This window comes from Sceloporus undulatus, chromosome 1 (assembly GCF_019175285.1).
Source record: "Sceloporus undulatus isolate JIND9_A2432 ecotype Alabama chromosome 1, SceUnd_v1.1, whole genome shotgun sequence".
Classification (NCBI taxonomy): domain Eukaryota; kingdom Metazoa; phylum Chordata; class Lepidosauria; order Squamata; family Phrynosomatidae; genus Sceloporus; species Sceloporus undulatus.
The window spans coordinates 344,111,118-344,129,078 of record NC_056522.1 but is presented as its reverse complement, the minus strand read 5'-3'; the positions used below and the strand labels follow the sequence as shown (position 1 = coordinate 344,129,078).

The 17,961-nt window shown below is 40.3% G+C and overlaps 1 protein-coding gene across 25 annotated transcripts in view; it reads right to left on the bottom strand.

Moving 5' to 3' along the window:
* The window catches only part of NRXN3 (neurexin 3), a 1,626,608-nt gene that overhangs the window by 199,828 nt on the left and 1,408,819 nt on the right, over positions 1 to 17,961 (bottom strand). For all 25 annotated transcript variants that reach the window (XM_042468184.1, XM_042468325.1, XM_042468193.1 and 22 more), the window contains one exon: positions 15,041 to 15,212. In XM_042468184.1, coding sequence (XP_042324118.1) covers positions 15,041 to 15,212 — 172 coding nt within the window. The remainder of the gene's footprint in view (positions 1 to 15,040; positions 15,213 to 17,961) is intronic.

Genomic DNA, 17,961 nt, shown 5'->3' with positions numbered 1-17,961 from the left:
AGGAGGAGGAGTGGGGGCAGCAGAAGGAGTAATAGGAGGGAAGGAGGAGGAGTAAGATAATAGGAGGTCGAGTAAGTCCAAGGATGTGGTTCAGTCCAGAGGAGGAAGCGGAAGTGAGGACTATGATGGAGGAGGGGCAGCAGCATGACAAGAGGATGTGGGGGCAGCATAAAAGGAGGACATGGAGGTTGGGTCAGAAGAATGCAGGAAAAGGAGGTGGGTCCGGGCAGATCAGGAAGGAGGAAAGATGCGGAGGGGCAGCAGAAGGAGAAGAGGATAAGAGAAGAAAAGGAGGTGGGTGTCAGCGAAGCGGAAGAGGAGGGAGGAGGAGGGGGGGCAGCAGAAGGGAGGAAGAGGAAGAAAGGGAGGTGGAGGCAGCAGGAGGAGGAAAGGAGGGAGAAGATGAGGAGGGGGCAGCAGGAGGGCAGGAGGAGAGGAGGTTGTGAGTGGCCAGAGGCCTCAAGGTTGTTTTAATTTTTATTTTGTGTGCTTTTAATGCTAACAAGTCCTCCCTTGCTTTGACAATGATAGTGTGGTGTGATGATGAGGATGATGATGATGATGTGATGATGTGAAATGTGTGATGATTGAGTCAGCTTGAGAGGCATGCAAGCACTGTTTTTTCAGAAGCCGAGAGAGTGTCACCTTCCAAAGTGTGTTGGGGTTCCTTTAATGCTAACAATGCTCCCTTTGCTTTGACAGTGATAGTGTGATGGTGATGTGATGAGTGATGATGATGATGATATGACTCAGCTCAAGGGGCATGCAGCACTGTTTCAAGAAGCCGAGAGAGTGTGACGTTTCCAAAGTGCCTTTTTTCTCTGTGGCTCTGTTTGCTTTTGGTTTCGTCCTTCTGCTGCCCCCACCTCCTCTTCCTTCTCCTCTTCCTCCTCTTCCTCCTTCTCCTCCCCCCTCCTTCTCTTCCTTCTCCTCTTCCTCCTTCTCCTCCCCCTCCTCCTCTTCCTTCTCCTCTTCCTCCTTCTCCTCCCCCTCCTCCTCTTCCTTCTCCTCTTCCTCCCCCTCCTCTCCACTCCTCCATGCACCACGCGGCCTGGGGGCGGGGTGGAGGAGGCAGAGGAGAAGGAGGTGGGCAGCGCGGGGAGGCAGGGAGGGTGGTGTGGGGGCCCGCGGGGAGGCAGGGAGGGCGGCGCGGGGCTTCCCCCTTTGCCTCCTCCTCCTCTTCCTGTGTGGCCTGGGGGTGGGGCGGAGGAGGCAGAGGAGAAGGAGATGGGCAGCGCTGGGAGGCAGGGAGGGCGGTGCAGGGCTTCCCCCTTTGCCTTCTCTGCCCCAGGCCGCGCGGTCCTCCTCTTCCTCTCCTGCATGGTGGAGGAGGGCCGTGCAGCCTAGGGAGGAGGAGGTGGAGGAGGAGGTGGCAGCAGGACCGGGCAGGGGCCGGTCCTGCTGCCTCCACGGGCCACATCAGGCCCGCGGGCCGGGGGTTGCTGACCCCTGATTTAGGGGAAGATTCAGTCTACTTCTTCGGATGCATTTAGACTGAAGTCTATGAAAGCCCATGCTGTCAACTTCTTTCAGTTAATCTCAAAGCTGCTACAAGATCTCTCTACATAGTGATTCTACAGACTAACACAGCTATATGTTTAAAATGTAGGCCTGTGATTCAAACATTGTTACCATTTTTATCCTGTATGATTTTTAACATCTTTGCCTGATGAAGAAGCCAGTGAAGATTTGAAAACATGTATAATGCATTTTATGCCCATAAATGAATTGCTGTTTGTGGATTTTGGACTATGTTGTATTTTGCTGCACAATCAACATGGTTACTCCTGAATATATATTTTTTCCTAGTTATAAACAATGGAAGGCCACTATGAATCAAATAGTCAAACAGAAAAATGGGAATTATTCAGCTGGACCCTGGAAAGCTCCATGTAGACAATTTCTGCGAATAAGGTCTGTTTTTCAACCTCTCCTGCCCTGGCTAATTATTCTAGATTCCTTCTCCCTTTTAGGTTGCATCTGCACTGCAGAGGTAATCCAGGTTGACACCACTTTAACTGCCATGGCTCAATGCTATGAAATTCTGGGGTTTGTAGTTTGTTGTGGCACCAGAGCTCTCTGACAGAAAAGGCTACATGTCTCACAAAACTACAGATACAGATATAGCATGGAGCCATGACAGTTAAAGTCATGTCATACTTGATTGATTTTGCAGTGTGGATGCAGCCTTAGAGAGTGACAGCAAAAAGCAACAGTTCTTTGTGCAGCAGCACAGTACTTTGTCATCCCTGTACTACCTCCAGCTGGTAACATTCATTGAGTTGGTGAAAAGGCAAGGGGTGGGGTGGGGAGCTCCTATCTTTATAGTTTGGATTTCAGTTCTGAAGAGAATCCAATGTGGCTCTGCAGCTTGTTCTGCAACTTGTCCTATGAGGATCCAAGAAAGAACATAAATATGTTTTGTGTTATCATATTTTTAATATGATAAATTAAGAACTATGGACTAATGATGCTTGCATACTTTTTTTTTAAAAGTCCCCCTCCCCAGATAAAATATTAGATGACAATGTTTTTCTATAGCTGCTCTGCCAACTGCAGCAAAATTAAGTGCTGTTTCAATAAGATTCAATTACAGGTGTTTCATTGCTTGTTAAATGTAAGCCTCTTTATTGCTAGGAACAGGTGGAGAAGAGGAAACTTAAAATAATCCATCTGGATATCTAAATGTGGAATGTTTTTTGAAAAAAAATATAAATCAATGAAGCATTTATGAAATATTGCTGTAAAAACCAACAGCTTTAGCTGGTGGCTTCTTTGTCAATGGGCTGGAGAATCAACCCCAGGATTTAGGATAAGTTTTAAACGCACTTGTTAAGGTGCTTATCTCTACCTCCAAACAGATTCAGCTCCTTTGATGTCCAGAATAACATCCAGAATGGATTCACCACTGCACTGACATGAAGCCACTAACAGCCACTGAAAATCAGCATAGGCTCCCCCATCTCCCTTTCTAAGGGCCCTTCTTTGGTTGTGTTACTGTGGCCAGACTAATACAGTCTGTTGCTTGAGGCAGAGCAACAAATGACACCTAAACTTCAAATGTCAAGGTTCCTTAGGGCAGTTGAGTTGATTTGGTGCTGAGGCAGAAAAGCTGCTCTCCTCTTCCTGACAGTAAACGCATACAATGAGCCCTCCACATTCATTGGCACACTGCGGTTAAGAATGTAGGACCCATGGGAAAGTGAAAAAACCACAAATAAAACACTTTTTTTAATCCTCAGATAACAATGAGGTCCTTCAGTACAATCTTATGGTCAACATCTACTGGAAGCTGCCCACAGAATTGCACTGGGAGACCTACAAATGCCTTCTCTAGGAATCTGTAGGTCCTCCAGTATGACTCTGAAATCATCTTAGAGTGCATGTTAACCACAGAGTCATGCTGAAGGACCCAGAGATTCCTAAAGAAAACATATTAAGCAAATCTGCAAAGGTCAAAGATGTAAATGCAGAGAGCTGACTGTACAATTTTTTAAACAAAACAAAATGCTCTGCCTAACTAAGAATTTGCCATCCTTTAACAACATACCCAAACCTGCAGCTAACTTTGACCCAGCACTATGTAATGGAACGTGTGCAGATTGGAGTAAATGTATTATTTTTTTTTAAAAAAAGGAATTTTTCAAATGTTATAATTGGAATTTCAGTTTGGATACACAGCAGTAATCCAAGGTTGGTGATAGGAAACTGGTTATGAATCAGACATAGGAAACAGCATGGTTGCAGTAATGGAACTCTTGCAAACTTCAACCCAATTTTGAACAGTTGTTCCACTACTGACATGTTTTGAATGCTGGATCAAGTGGTCCATGGCTCCTCAAATCTTAAAGTGAAATAATTAATCTAGGCAGAATCCCCCTTCTGCCATTTGATTGTTTCCCTTTTAATATAAATCTTATTGTTTCATCTGAAAGGCTTTGTATGTGCTTTCTGCTGTCTTTCTTAGAGCAAAGATGATGCTGACACGTGTGTCAAAGCCCCTTCTGTCACTGCATGTCATCTGAGCTAGCCTGGGATTGCAGCTGGCACTGTTCTTTCTGGAGGCAGTGGGGTCTGGAAAGCACAAAGTTATTGCTCAAGCTGCCAAGCCCTCTGGCCAGTTGTTTGTTATTTGTATGGGTGCATCTGTGGAGAGGATTCTGTGTGCGTGTTCATGCTCAGACTATTTATCATTATTATTATTCAATTTGACCATAAAACTGAAACAGAAGTAATCTGACAGAGAAATGTAGCAACATTAGTACCCGGAGGTTCTCAAAGCTGAACTGTCATGACTGATTTTCCCATTGCACAATGATCTTCCTAGGCCGCTTCTCCATCTCTGCCATAACACCCCTCATCACATTAGGCTCACAGGCAGCAGCATGAAAATGGTGCAAGACCATCTGTGGGAAAACCAGTAATAATTAATTTTGTGTGGCTTTACTATGAAGGAAAGTTTGTATGAAATCCCCAGGCACCACAATGTCTATGACACTAGGCAATTCATGAGATCTTTTATCTTGAAAAGGAGGAATTAGATGCCATAAATTGCCCATGCATACAGCAGCATCACACTGGCTGGAATCTGTTAATTACCCCTGTTATTTGCTATCAAATTGGCTTCAACATCACAACCCTATGAATGAGAGACCTCTATGATCCCTGATAACCAATAGTCCTTTTCAGCTCTTGTAAACCCAGGACCATGGCTTTCTTGATGGAATCAGTCCCTCTCAAATATAGTCTTTCTCTTCCTGCTGTCTTCCATTTTATCAAGCTTTATCTCCTTTTCCAGTGAGTCATGTTGTCTCATGATATGACTGAATATGTATGATCAGTTTATTTGTTTTGCTTCTAGAGAAGGTTGAGATTATATTTGGTCTTGAGACCTTTCTGCAAGTCTATGGTATCTGTAGAACTCTTTTCCAGCATTTTCCAAATAGGTTGATCCTCTTCTTGTCAGTTTTTTTACTCTCTTTCACAACTGTACACAGAATCTGGAAATACTATGGCATGGATCATTCTGACTTTGGTATTTAATAATTTACCTTTACAAATAAGACTTTTCCCCTCCATTTATAGCTGCCCTGATCTGGCCTATGGAGAGCGCAAAAAGGAGCCTTTTTGCGCTCTCCAGGGGGTACCATAGCTGCAGCAGCACAGCTTTATAACACCCCTTCAGAGGGGCATCATGATGGCATGCGCCATGTAGACTGGTGCACGCCCAAATGGTGCCCTGGGGGTGGGGCTAGGGCATCCAGCACACGGACGCTGCATCCTAACTCCGCCCACAGGCTGGCACAAAGTGCCGGTCTGTATAGGCCCTCAGTCGATATATAGAAAATATTTAACTATTTTGATGTCTTCACTATTATCTGAGGGATAAGTTTTATTTTCTTAATATTCAACTGTAGCCCTGCTTGTTGTTGTTGTTAGCTGCCTTCGAGTTGATCTTGACTCATGGCAGCCCTGTGAATAAGGCATCTCCAAGACCTCCTATCCTCTATCTCCATGCTCAGGTCCTGCAGGCTCAGGCCCATGGTCTCCCTGATTGAGTTTATCCATATGGCATGTGGTCTTCCTCTCTTTCTACTGCCCTCTAACTTCACCAGTATCATTGTATTTTCTAATGAGTCCTGCTTCTAATGAGTCCTGTGTAGCCCTGCTTACACAGATGTAATGTCACATTAAGCCTGCATGCTCTTTTATAATCATTACAGAAGGTGATATTCAGCACCTCCTTTGCATGATGACCTCCCTGCTCATGCAAGTACCTTGGTGCCACTGGTGTGTTCTTTATGACCACTTAGTGACTAGGGGAGAAGGGAGAGTGCTCAAGCAGTATCTGGTTTTGTTTCTGTACCTTACAGATGAAGATGAAGTCATCCTTCTAGACCTCTTGGGGGATCATCTGGAAGTTTTGGAGGATGACTTTATCTTTATGCATCCAGAAGTTTTGGAGAATGACTTTGTCTTTATGCTACACAACCAACACTTCCTGACCATCCTGCCCTGGCCACTAAATTAGGGGTATCCCAGAAGCAGAGAGGTAAGCTGTGCGCTCAGAGTGAAGAGGGTGGAACAGAGTTATGGAACCTCCTCCTCAGTCTTTACTATGTGCATAATTCATTCAATTCAGAAAAAGAGAAAAAAAGCCATTTGTTGATTTGCCATAACAATTAATGGGAGAACTGAACATTTGGATTTCCAGTCTGAAATGTTGGGTCTGAATTCAGGCAGCCACTGATTTGAGTTCAGTCTGATCTGACTTGTCCTTTTTTCTGAAATATGGAATTGAAATTCAAATTGAGTCTTATGGTCACTGTACACCCCTGATAACTCGAGAAAATATCAGCATCCCTTTTCTATCTGATGTGCTGGGAATATGCATGGGTATCAATAAAACAGTGCACACCCAAGGAGAAAAAGAATCCTGATGCATATTTATGTATGGAAAGTAACTTTTACACCCTTTGAATGCATAGGTATACTTAAGTAATAGAGAATGGTTAAGCGAGAGGAAAATGCAAATAACCAAAATAACTGGAAATTGTAGCAAGTAGAATGTATCACAGAGTTCTCTAAGTTAAAACTCAATGGAACCAGAAGAAAAAGAAGGGAATGTAAGAGAAGTCCTTTCAACCCATAGCAATGGTTGGGACAGGCATGACATGGATGTATGCTTTTATGTACAAACTTTCATTTGCAGAAGTTTCAATGAGGTGTGGAAACGGATAATTGTATGCACATGTGGCACTCAATTGTGTTTTGATTTGGCTTTTATAAATACACTTCACATAGCCTAAGCCTGCAGTGACAAGCTACAATCAGTTCATGATTTCATCAACTTGTCATGCTTTAATCATTCCTCATGGCAGATTTGTTCAACATATGCTATAGTGCTATTTTCTCAAACAGGCACCCATAACACTTTTTTTTAAACAAAATAATTCTTGCTTTTAATTTATTTTGTCTCCTTATGAGATACAGTCTGCACATCAAGAACCCTGTCAGTTTCTGATCCACACTTCTGGGAAGTATGTGAGCACTAATTTAAGTCCTACAACATGAAGAAGAGATGAACAACTGAACAGTACAAACACCATGTATGAAATGCAGCATTAGAGATCTATGAACACAATTGATGTGGGTGAGCCATTTTAAAATGAGCAGCTTAGTGAATTGCTCCATGCCAGTGAGTTGATATGATTGTTATCAGATATTGGCCAGAATCCTGCTGTAGGTTTACACAAGCAGATGGAATTTTTTGGTTCATGTTTTCTGTGTGTGTGAAGTTATGTTGTAGAAACAGAATTCTAGCAAGAATTAAAGTTGCTTAATGATTTTGCATTCTTTATTCCTGACCAGGACTGCTAGCTGAAACAAGGGATAGGGCTCCTGTAATTTTAATGGTTAGGTATAAGAGGAAATTTCAGCAGGTGCTGCATGTTAAGCAACCAGTTAACAAGCAACACCTGCTAAAATTCCCTCTTCTGCACCACCATTCAAGGTACAGGAGTCCTGTTCTTTATTTCACCAGACAACCATATTCCTGACTAACAAATCAACAACTTCTGCAGTGTTGTATTAAACATGCACAAGCTAAGTACATCATTTTTCAAGACTAGTTTGTGAGAGACTTCTAACAATCTATATTTATATTGTGAGCCACTTTGAGTCCCTTTCGAGAGAAAGGCAACATAGAAATAAATAAATAATATCTATCTATCTATCTATCTATCTATCTATCTATCTATCTGTCTGTCTGTATCTGTATCTGTTCATAAATCTCATAGATGTAGATTGATATCCTTATCTATGGACTTTATAATACAGGGGAAACTGGGGGTTTAAAGAGTCAACATTCTGGGGAAATCGCACAATCTCAGCAAGGATTTTCACACACATTGTGATTAAAGATCATTTATCCCAGGGGTAACCAGTGGATAACCAGCAATAAATCATTCACAAGATTTCACTGCGATCACGCAATTTCCCCAGGATATTGACTCATTAAACCCCCAATTTTCCCTCATACAATAAAGTCCTAGATCTAGATACTGTATTTACTTGCATATCATTAAGTACATAGGGTACATCCGTCAGTTGACATCTTTAGACAGCTTTAAAATGGCTGTCAAGACGGATCTCTTCCGGCAGGCCTTTCCTGGATAGATAAGCCCGGCCTCAGGAACCCTCTTCTCTTGAGAGTCTCCAAGGTCCTCCCTATCAAATTTAAGTAGAATGCTACCGTAGTTTACTGTTTGCTCTGTTTTGTAATAATGTGTATATGTTGATGTTGTTTTAATTTGTTGGTTTTAATTATAATTGGTGTAATAATTTTTAAGGGGGGGAGGGAAGTAGATTTTTTATGTATAATGTATTGTATTTTATTGCTGTTAGCCGCCCCGATTGACCTCAAAGGGGCGGGATATAAATAAAATTTTATTATTTTTTATTATTATTTTTTCTTGTTTCTTTTTTTGTAATGCTGTGGGGTCACTGTAAGTCAACAGATACTTTGAAGGCACATACTTACACATGGGAACACTTAAATGTGACACAAAATAAGGGAGGTTTTATTATTATTTTAGCTTATCAAAAGTGATATAGTAAGTAGAGGCTCTTTTTTAAACAATGAAAATATTATAGATTTTATTAAACCCCATTTGAGGGCTTTTAATTTCAGTATTATAGCATATTTAAGGTTATTTGAGTGGTTAGTTTAAGTTTCTGAATAAACATAAGATAGTTAGATAAGGCCAGATATTTTTCTTGCTTGTTGTGTATATGTTTTGTTTGTAAGGTTTTCCCCTTATTTATTTATTTGATATAGAAAAGTGGTATATATTTGTTTTCTGGATTTTTCAATAAAATATTTTTTTAAAATGATGATGATGATGATGATGATGATGACGATGATACACAATTTAGTGCCTTGGTATGCATAATCTAATCCTGTTAAACCTGACCAATGTCATCTTTGAGGAAATCATCCATCTGTCAAAAAAAAAAGGGGGGGGGAGGAGGTGGCCTCAGACCAACACTGTAACCTGTTCTATTGAGCATTTCTATCATTGTGGATTTCACAGATTTAACTTCCCAGTATGTAGCCACAGACATCTATAAATATTGCCCCACTTCAGTCGACTGCTCCCAAAGGTCTCCTTGCTAAATCTCATCTCCAGTTTCTACGACAGCTAGAACACTATCAGATGAAATACCCCATCATATTTGCAAACTCTTCTGTGTTTTGGTTAATTTCTTTACAAATAACCTTGAGTTATATGCATGTCATCTCTTCATATCTTAGGAGAGAATCTCACTTTTTCCTTCAACCCTCCTCCCTCCCTATATTATCTTTTGATGTCTTCTGGGTGGTTATGTTTAATCTTAGGATTAAGACGGAGCCCGTGGTTTGCCTTGAACAGCTTATCAGCTTCTGAGAGACATTTACAAGGAGAGAAAGACTCTGGTTTTGATAGCAGTAATTGTATTTAGCTTGTAAGATACAGGACTATTTATCTTATGTCTAGGAAATCAGAGCAGAGAAGAATGGAGGATGCTGGCTGATAAAACACGAAATAAAAGCAGAAGAGGAAGCAAAGAAGAAAAGAAACAATCTCTCCACTGCACCCCAAGTGGGAAGGTGATACAAGCAGTGGACTTTCCATTGTGTAAAATCCTAGTCTTTTGTAGAAGGAAATAAAAGAGGAAAGTGTGAAGTGAGCAAGAGCTGGAAAGAAAGGCACACCTCTAATTCATTACTGTTCAAACTCTATACATCTTTGGCTTGCAGAAGCACTTGACCTCATTTTTAGAGCTGCTGAGAAGCAGTCCTACCCATGCCTTTGCTCCTTTTGCTCTAGGGCATCAGAACTACAAGATCTAGGGCAAAATATTTATTTACCCTTTACTATATTCGTATCCTAACAATCTTTTCTGAAACTCTGAGTAAGAGCCTAAACAGGCTGGCCAAAAGGACCGGTGTCTGGGTAGAGTGGGAGTGTGACTTCACCCCCCCAAGCCACCTTCATGCCACCCGCCTGACTGTATGACAGGTGGCATTACGGGGCTCCTTTGGTGCAGTTTTCAGACACCACATGCCAAAAGGAACACAAAAAATGCTGCTACAGTGGCAAAAGCACCCTTTTTCCACTCCCAAAGAAATGGTGAAGGAGAGCAGAGGAAACAAAAACTTTCCAAGCTGAGCTGCAGCACAAGGTTTGCAGTAACCAATGCAATAACATTTGAGCTGGGAAAGAATGGGATTATACTGTAGCTATGTGTGCCTGACTACAACAGGGAAAGGAAAGAATAGCTGCTTCCATAATAATCCCTTACTGAGCAAGGATGAACAGTAAAATAGAGAGAAATGAGGAAAGCAAATAAGTCTGCCTCACCAGCTACATCCAACAAGACAGATAAACAAACAAACAAAGAAACATAGACCTGTAAGCTTGGTCACCAAAATGGAAATAATGAGGAAATTGGAGGTTGGTGAAAGAAAAAGTTATCCCTGCATGGATTTTGGATGAAACTTTCAACTGGTCTCTAGGAGGCTCAATATGTGTGTGTGTGTTTTTAATGGAAGTTTCAATTCACACGCACATATTGTGAGTTTTGAATAGTTTAATCCCCCCACCCCCACCCCAAAAAACATGTCAAAGTTCTCTTCTTATTTGTGGTGTAGAAACCTATTTCTATTCTTTCCATGTTATTTTTGTCTCTAAAATTTCACCAAATTTTCTGATAAAGAAGTGATGCCCAGGATGTCAGAGGCTTCAAATACCTACATAAACTTCATTAGAAGCCAGCAGGAAAATAGACTAGACTATAATCTTGAGATTGTAAACGAAATGGAGATGAGGTCTATGGAAAGCTCTCAGGATCAAGACATATAGATCAACCCATTTTATTTTTGTACCAAGACCATGTTTAATACGATACTGGTTGGGAAACCAGCAAGCAGAGTGACAAGACAGACTTGTGTAAGTTACCCAATGGGTTTTTATGGCCAAGCAAGGAATCAAATCCTGATCTCCAGAGTCACAGTCCAATGGTCAGACCACTACACCACATTGGTTCTCCTTCCTTTATAGCTAACCTCTAGCCTTTCTTTCACCTCCACCCCCATAAATGAACATCATTGGCTTTACAACTATTTGAGATGTAATACTTTGTAAAAGTGTTTTGTCTTCCCCATTTTCTTCACTTTGGACACGGAGCCACAAAGCTACAAAGTGTTCCTATTCCACTGGGCTGATTTCATCTTAATTCCATCTTGATTGACAGTTGTGCTTTGAGGCAAGACACTACTGCTATCTCTTGTTCATTTAATTAATAACAATTGGTCTATCCACTTAGACAATTTAAAGTTCAAATAACTGCATATCCTTGCATATAATCCCCAAAATATGAGAGAAAAATTAAAGATGCACAAATTGGTATGCATGGGGATATCCCAAGATATCAGCACACATGACTTACTACATTTCACAGATGAGTGGCCAAGCAACATCACTGTTTGGTCAAGATGGTAAATGTTATTAATGGGGAAGAAGACACAGCCCAGGAGAGGCTGCGGCAGTTTATTTTTGTCTTGAGCCTACAGGGAAGGGCAAAACTCTGCACCCTCCTCTTCCCACTGCCAAGTTGATTGAATGAAAACTAGTTTTACACTTTCAGCTGAGTTTGCAGCAACTGAAGTAAGCAGTGAGCAATGGACTTCACCACATGGTGGGAAATCAGGGATTTGAATGAACTAGCATTTTCTGGGGACAGTCGCATAATCATGGCAAAGATTTTCACACACATCCTGGTTAGAGAGGACTTATCCTGGGGAGAACCAGGAATGCTCCAGGAACAAATCATTCACAGGATTTCCCTGTGAATGATTTGTTGCTGGAGTATTCCTGGTTCTTGGGATAAATCCTCTCTAATTGTGACATTTAAAATTCTTGTTTAAACCCCCAATTTTCCCCATGTGATAAATGTTAGCCATTTTCTTCTCATTACAAGAAAGAAACTGCACAGTTTCCCATATGGATGTTTGCACAGAAAATAGCATTCTCTGCACAGTAAATAATATTCTGTGCAGATATATTATTTCAATGTATAGAATGCTATTTCCTGCACCAAAAATGCTGTTTTCCATGGAAGAAAACATTCACATGTGAATTTGGTGCAGATTAAACCCTCAGAAGCAAAGACATTTGTCAGTCCAGGATTTTCCTCATCACGATTTCCTGATGCTTGAGAAAACACAATTTCTATCATTAGTCAAACTGGTTTTTTTCCAAATATTCTTTCCATCCCTAGAAGCCAGCTCCAGGAACATAGTCCAACAAGAGAGAGAAAAAGAAAGCTATTGGGTTTGACTTGCATCTTCTACCAAGCAATATAGATTATGTCCTTAAATATAGCCTTACTGTCTAGCCATTCTACTCCCACTTTGCCAACAACCTTGCTGCTTCTACATGGCTGCTATTTTAGAAGTAGACAAATGCAATGGGTCCAAAGACAAATTTTCTGCCCCAGAACTCTCCAGGGTATATGCAAACTGCCATGCAGATAAACTCCTGCTCTCTGGAATGCAATGCAAATCCCAGGCCAACGATGGATTAAATGAAATGAAGAAAAAAGAGGCAAGTTTGCAAGTAACTAAGAAAAGGATGGGCTCCTGTTAGTGTAAGTTGTCAATCTAGGTAATGTTGGAAGGAAGAAAAAATGCCATGGGCACATTACCCATGAATAATAAATAATTTATTTGTATCCCACTTTTCTGTGACGAGACAATCAAAGCGGCTCACAACACATTAAAATCCACATTTACAACATTGTGTCCCAAATTCCCCCCTTAAAACAGGATTAAACATGTTACAATTAAAATATCTATTAAAACAGAATTAATAGAAGAGAGAAAGTCACTAGCCAAATAGGCTCCTTGGAGCCAGCCGATTTCACCTGCTTTCCCTTTCTACTGCTGTTCAGTCCTGGAAAAAGTACAACTGTTTCCTGGTGTACCAACAGAATTTGCACCAGTCTAACAGTTTTGCCAGTTCTTCTGTTTTTTTATAGGATGTACACGTTACCTCTGTTATTTATTTCCTAGGCTATTTTTGTCAATTATGAAAGACACTCCTCAAAAAGCAGAGATTGTCATCATATGCCTTACATTTCAGACATGATAACACATTATGGGAAGAGACAAAAGAATACAGTTAATATTTGAAACAGAAGATCTACTTATTGTTCATGAACTAAAGATATGATTTCACTAATTACTCCAATTATTTCTTTAGAGGTATCAAGTCATTATGTTTTCTAAAAGCAATTAAACATGCTATTCCAATAAATTAGCAAGCATGTTAGCTAGAGAACCAAATGAATAATAGATACACGTAATAACTCCAAGTAAGCAGAAGATGCTTTCAGCTCACAATCTCTTTATTTCTCTCCCCTTGATTCACTAGTCTTTGTTTCTTCATCCCACTTGTTGGCTTTCCTATTTGTCCCATTTGCATATTTGATTTTCATATGAGAAGACAACTTCTTTTAAAAAATTGAAGGAACTTCCTAATTGTGTATTCCTGCATGGCAGGGAGGTGGACTGGAAGGCCTAGTGGTCTCTTCCAACTGTATGATTCTATGATTGAAGACCGTAAGAACAGTTTGTCAGTGAAACCAATACCCTAGAGGTAGTAGAGTCTCCTTCTCTGGACACTTTCAAAAAAAGAGGTCTGTTGGTATTGGTGATGCCTTTGCTGGAGATCCTGCATTGAGCAGGAAATTAGATGTGATGACCCATGAGGCCCCTTCAAGCTCTAAGTCTACAATTGTCCCACTGGGTACAACTGTAAAACCTTTTGATCATGTTGTTGTTGTTGTTGTTGTTATTGTTGTTTGCACATTTCAGGATTTTGTGTGAAAATTTTGCAATTTTTGGACCAACATATAAATATAATACAATGGAATTAAAATATCAAGACATCCTTTCTCACTGGAACTGAAGAAATATTACCTTCCTGGTCCCATTGTACCACCTTTGTTAGGCATTGCAATTAGTTACTCAACAGATTTTCTCAGCCACAAGAATAAATGAGATACATAGCAATCAAGGACATGGCTAAAAGGATGAGGCAGTCTGGAAGGCAATATGGCCAAAAGTTGATTAATACAAATTTTAATAATAAAATAATATTAAACCTGAAATGACTTAATGAAAAAGTACGAACAGCAGCTGCTGCATTAATCAAATACTCTTTTCTTTCACATCAGTACATTATTTTATTCAAGACAGTTAAAACTGACTATTTCACTTGCAATAATCATATCCCAAACACAAATTTCTGGTGCAACAGACTAAAAGGAAACAGGAAGAAAAATAGCAACTCAAAATCCTCATCATCCAATTAACTTTATACTACATTTACTGAAACCCCTGCTTCCCACCTTCCTGTGTTTCATATCCTTATTGATTTTAAAAAGCCACAAGTAGCAATTCTATATTTGCCAGATCATTTTAGTTGCAATCTGTACCAGCTTGCACTAAAGTATTCATTTTGACCTTCCATTAAACACCACAGGAATCTTCCAGCACAGGGGTGGGGGAAGCTCTGACCACCTGTGTGTCTCAGACAACAATGTCCAAAAAAGACCAAACACTGGGAGGATCAAAGGCTTCCAACTCCTGCTCCAGAGTTCACAGACTAAGGGTTTCATCTTGTCATCCAAGAATCAGATTATACCCAGAGGTCACACATTATATGTGTCTGTTTTTATTCATCGCTTTGTGTGTTTGTGCTACCTCTTCTAGAATCATGAAAAATGCTGCCAAATACTTTATTTTTCAAATATTGCATTCATAAGTTTTCTTGAACTGAAACAAATCCATTCCAAGTTCTTCATTCCTGCAAGCAGAAGTATTAAATGTTTCTTCACTGTTCATTAAATTACTCTGTAGTTTCTGTTTTAAGGCCTAGCTTGAGAGAGAGAGAAAGAAAAGAAGAAGAAAGGTTTTTAGTGAGACATTTACCTGAAGGGTAATGCTCATTCACTGGCCAGCCATCCACTTGAAGTGTTGCATTGCCTCCATTCCGAGTAAAGCGCACAACATGATATTTGCCATCATTCACTGGAGTGCTTTCTTCTTTGATAGAGATATCTACTGTGCCAATGTTGAAAACTACACCAATCTTTCCTTGTTCCTGTGAAGAAAAGAAGGACAGGAAATGCCACTGAGACTAGAAACCAAGTGATAAAAGGAATTTTTGAAAGATCTGGATATGTTTAGCTTGGAGAAGAACAAATAAAGGAGAGATGTGATGATGATCTTCAAACATATGATGGGTTGACATAAAGAAGATACAGTACACTTGTTCTCTTGTGCTTTAGAGGGCAAGAACAGAACTAATTATCTGCAAATGCAAGGAAGCAAAATAAATTTCAGCTAAATATTAGGAGAAAAATTGAGGCTGGAAGAGCTGTCTGACAATGAAACAGACTGCTTCAGAAGGTGGTGGGCTATCATTCACTAGATATTTTAAAGCAGCATTTGTAGCTGGATGGCCATCTTTCAGGGATACCACAGTTGCAAGGCTCTTGCACTGTACAAAGGCTCAACTAGATGAGCTCCCATATCCCTTCCAATTTTAAAATATCAAGTCTAAAATTATGACCTTATGTGTAAATTATAAATTCTGTTTGGAAATGTCTCTTTATGGACATGAAAACTTGCTCCAGATTCATAGACAAGTATTGAGGGATTATTTGTTGGAGGTCACTAGTTCAACCACTTCTTACATGTGCCATGAGAATAATATGCATTTGGATAAGTATAAGGTCTTCAGCTCATGCTGCTTCCATATTTCTCATTTTTTTTACTGCTTTGAAAAGAGCTAGGATTTCACCTGACTGACTGTTATTCCACATCAGAGGTTGGAGGCTTCACAAAGAAAACCATAAAGAATTGCAAAGTTTACTCTTGTCCTCACTTTGGTATTTTAGTTTTCTGTGGACTTGGAACTATAGTGTACCAGTGAGGATTTCATTTTGTGAGTGTCCACCTCTAATCTGGAGTGGTACAACCAAGATGCAAATTTACAAACACAATGAAAAGTAATCCCAAGTAATTATGAACATTACATTGGTGTCATACAATTACTGCAAAGTACCATGAGGACATGTGACACAAAGTACCATGAGGACATGTGACACATGTGTAATATAATTCCAGGTTTCAGCCTAATGCAACACTGGATGTATACCAAGCTCCCACTGCCTTTGATTTATCACACATATTTTAATCACATTTGTATTATATCCCTTCTCCCAGGAAGCACAGGATAGTATATATGGATTTCTCCCCTACGATATCACCACAAAATCCTGGGGTTTGAGTTGAGGCTAAGTGAGAAATCCACGGATTTGAGCATTTATGTGAGATGTGTGTGTGTTATATCACATAGATGGTCAGAGCCTAATGTAATACAAGGATAACCAAAAAGATGGCAAGTATGCATGATACTGCTTCAGTCCTAAGTAGAAAGGAAAAAATAGCACTTCATACAATTGAACTTTTTCCCCACTTTTCTAGTGAGCATATTGACCAGAACTGGAAAAAGTTACATTTTGTAGTATAGCTTTCATAATCTTTTGGCCAGCATGTGCATAACTTATCCATGCTCTGATTTTTGACGTATGGGATAATTCATATGTAATGGGAAACCATAGTTTCCAGTTATAAAGATGTACTGTCAGTGAGAGACTCAGGCTCCCTTTCTTCCCCTTTATTTTTGTATAGGAGTAGGACATGTAAACCATACATTTGTCATTTGAAACAAACCACATTTGCTGTTCTTTTCTTGCATTTAAACATCACAGGCATTTCATAAACAAACTTTTAAATAAACCAGGATGGTAATTATACATTTCATAAACCACAGTTTACCATGTTTGGAACAAACTTCAAGCAGAAGCTTAAAAGTTCCTTCACTCATACATAAAGGAGATGAGTGGAAGAGTGGGTATGTGGGAGATCTAACGGCTTGTTCTTGTATCAGGAAGCTATGGTCACCCATGATGTGACTTGGGCTACAAACTACTGCTCAGCATTAAATGATGTAGTTAAAAAAAAAAGATGACTGAGCGGCTCGACAGATGGGTGGCTCAACACTGTCCCTTTCAGCCCCAGAAACAGGCCGCGGCAACCACATGGCGCAGCCTGTGCATGGAACAAAAAGAAGCCCTGAAAAGGGGCTTAGTTTTGCACCATAGAAGAGGCAACATAACCACCACGGAATGGCATTATGATGCCCCTTCTACGCAGTGCAGTTTGGGCACTGCGTATGAAGGATGTCATCATGGTGCATGTCATCTGGATTGGTGCTTGCCATGAAGGTGCCCCGGCAGAGAATGTAGGGCTTGGAGCATGTGGACGCTCTGCCCTACTTTAACCCTGCTGCACACGCAGACCAGCACAAAGTGCCAGTCTGTATTGCCCCTGTGTTGTGCATAATTGTCTAGATGAAAACCTCATTGCAAATAATGAAACAATAAAACAATAAAGAAATCCCTCAAAATTGTGAGACAGCAAGAATGTATATTCCCTCAGACATATATCAGGAGTTCAAAAAACTCTGGTATTGCTTTCTGCTTGGGAATGAAGGATTCAAAGTTGAAAATGCAAGGTGCATTTACCTTGGTGAACCACAATGTGTCTATGACTGAGGTGGATCTACATCAGGTGTGATCATGAACCCACTATCAGCCCAAGTAATAAAAAATTGATGAGTTGTGAAATTATTGAAATATCACATTCACCATGGAGATGATTATAAACAATATGGACCGGATCCGATTTCAGACTTCCTTCCCCCTTAAATAAGCCTCCACACATCAGCAAGAATGAGAACAAATAGAACAGCAATGTTTCAACTGGCAGTTTGACAACCAGAA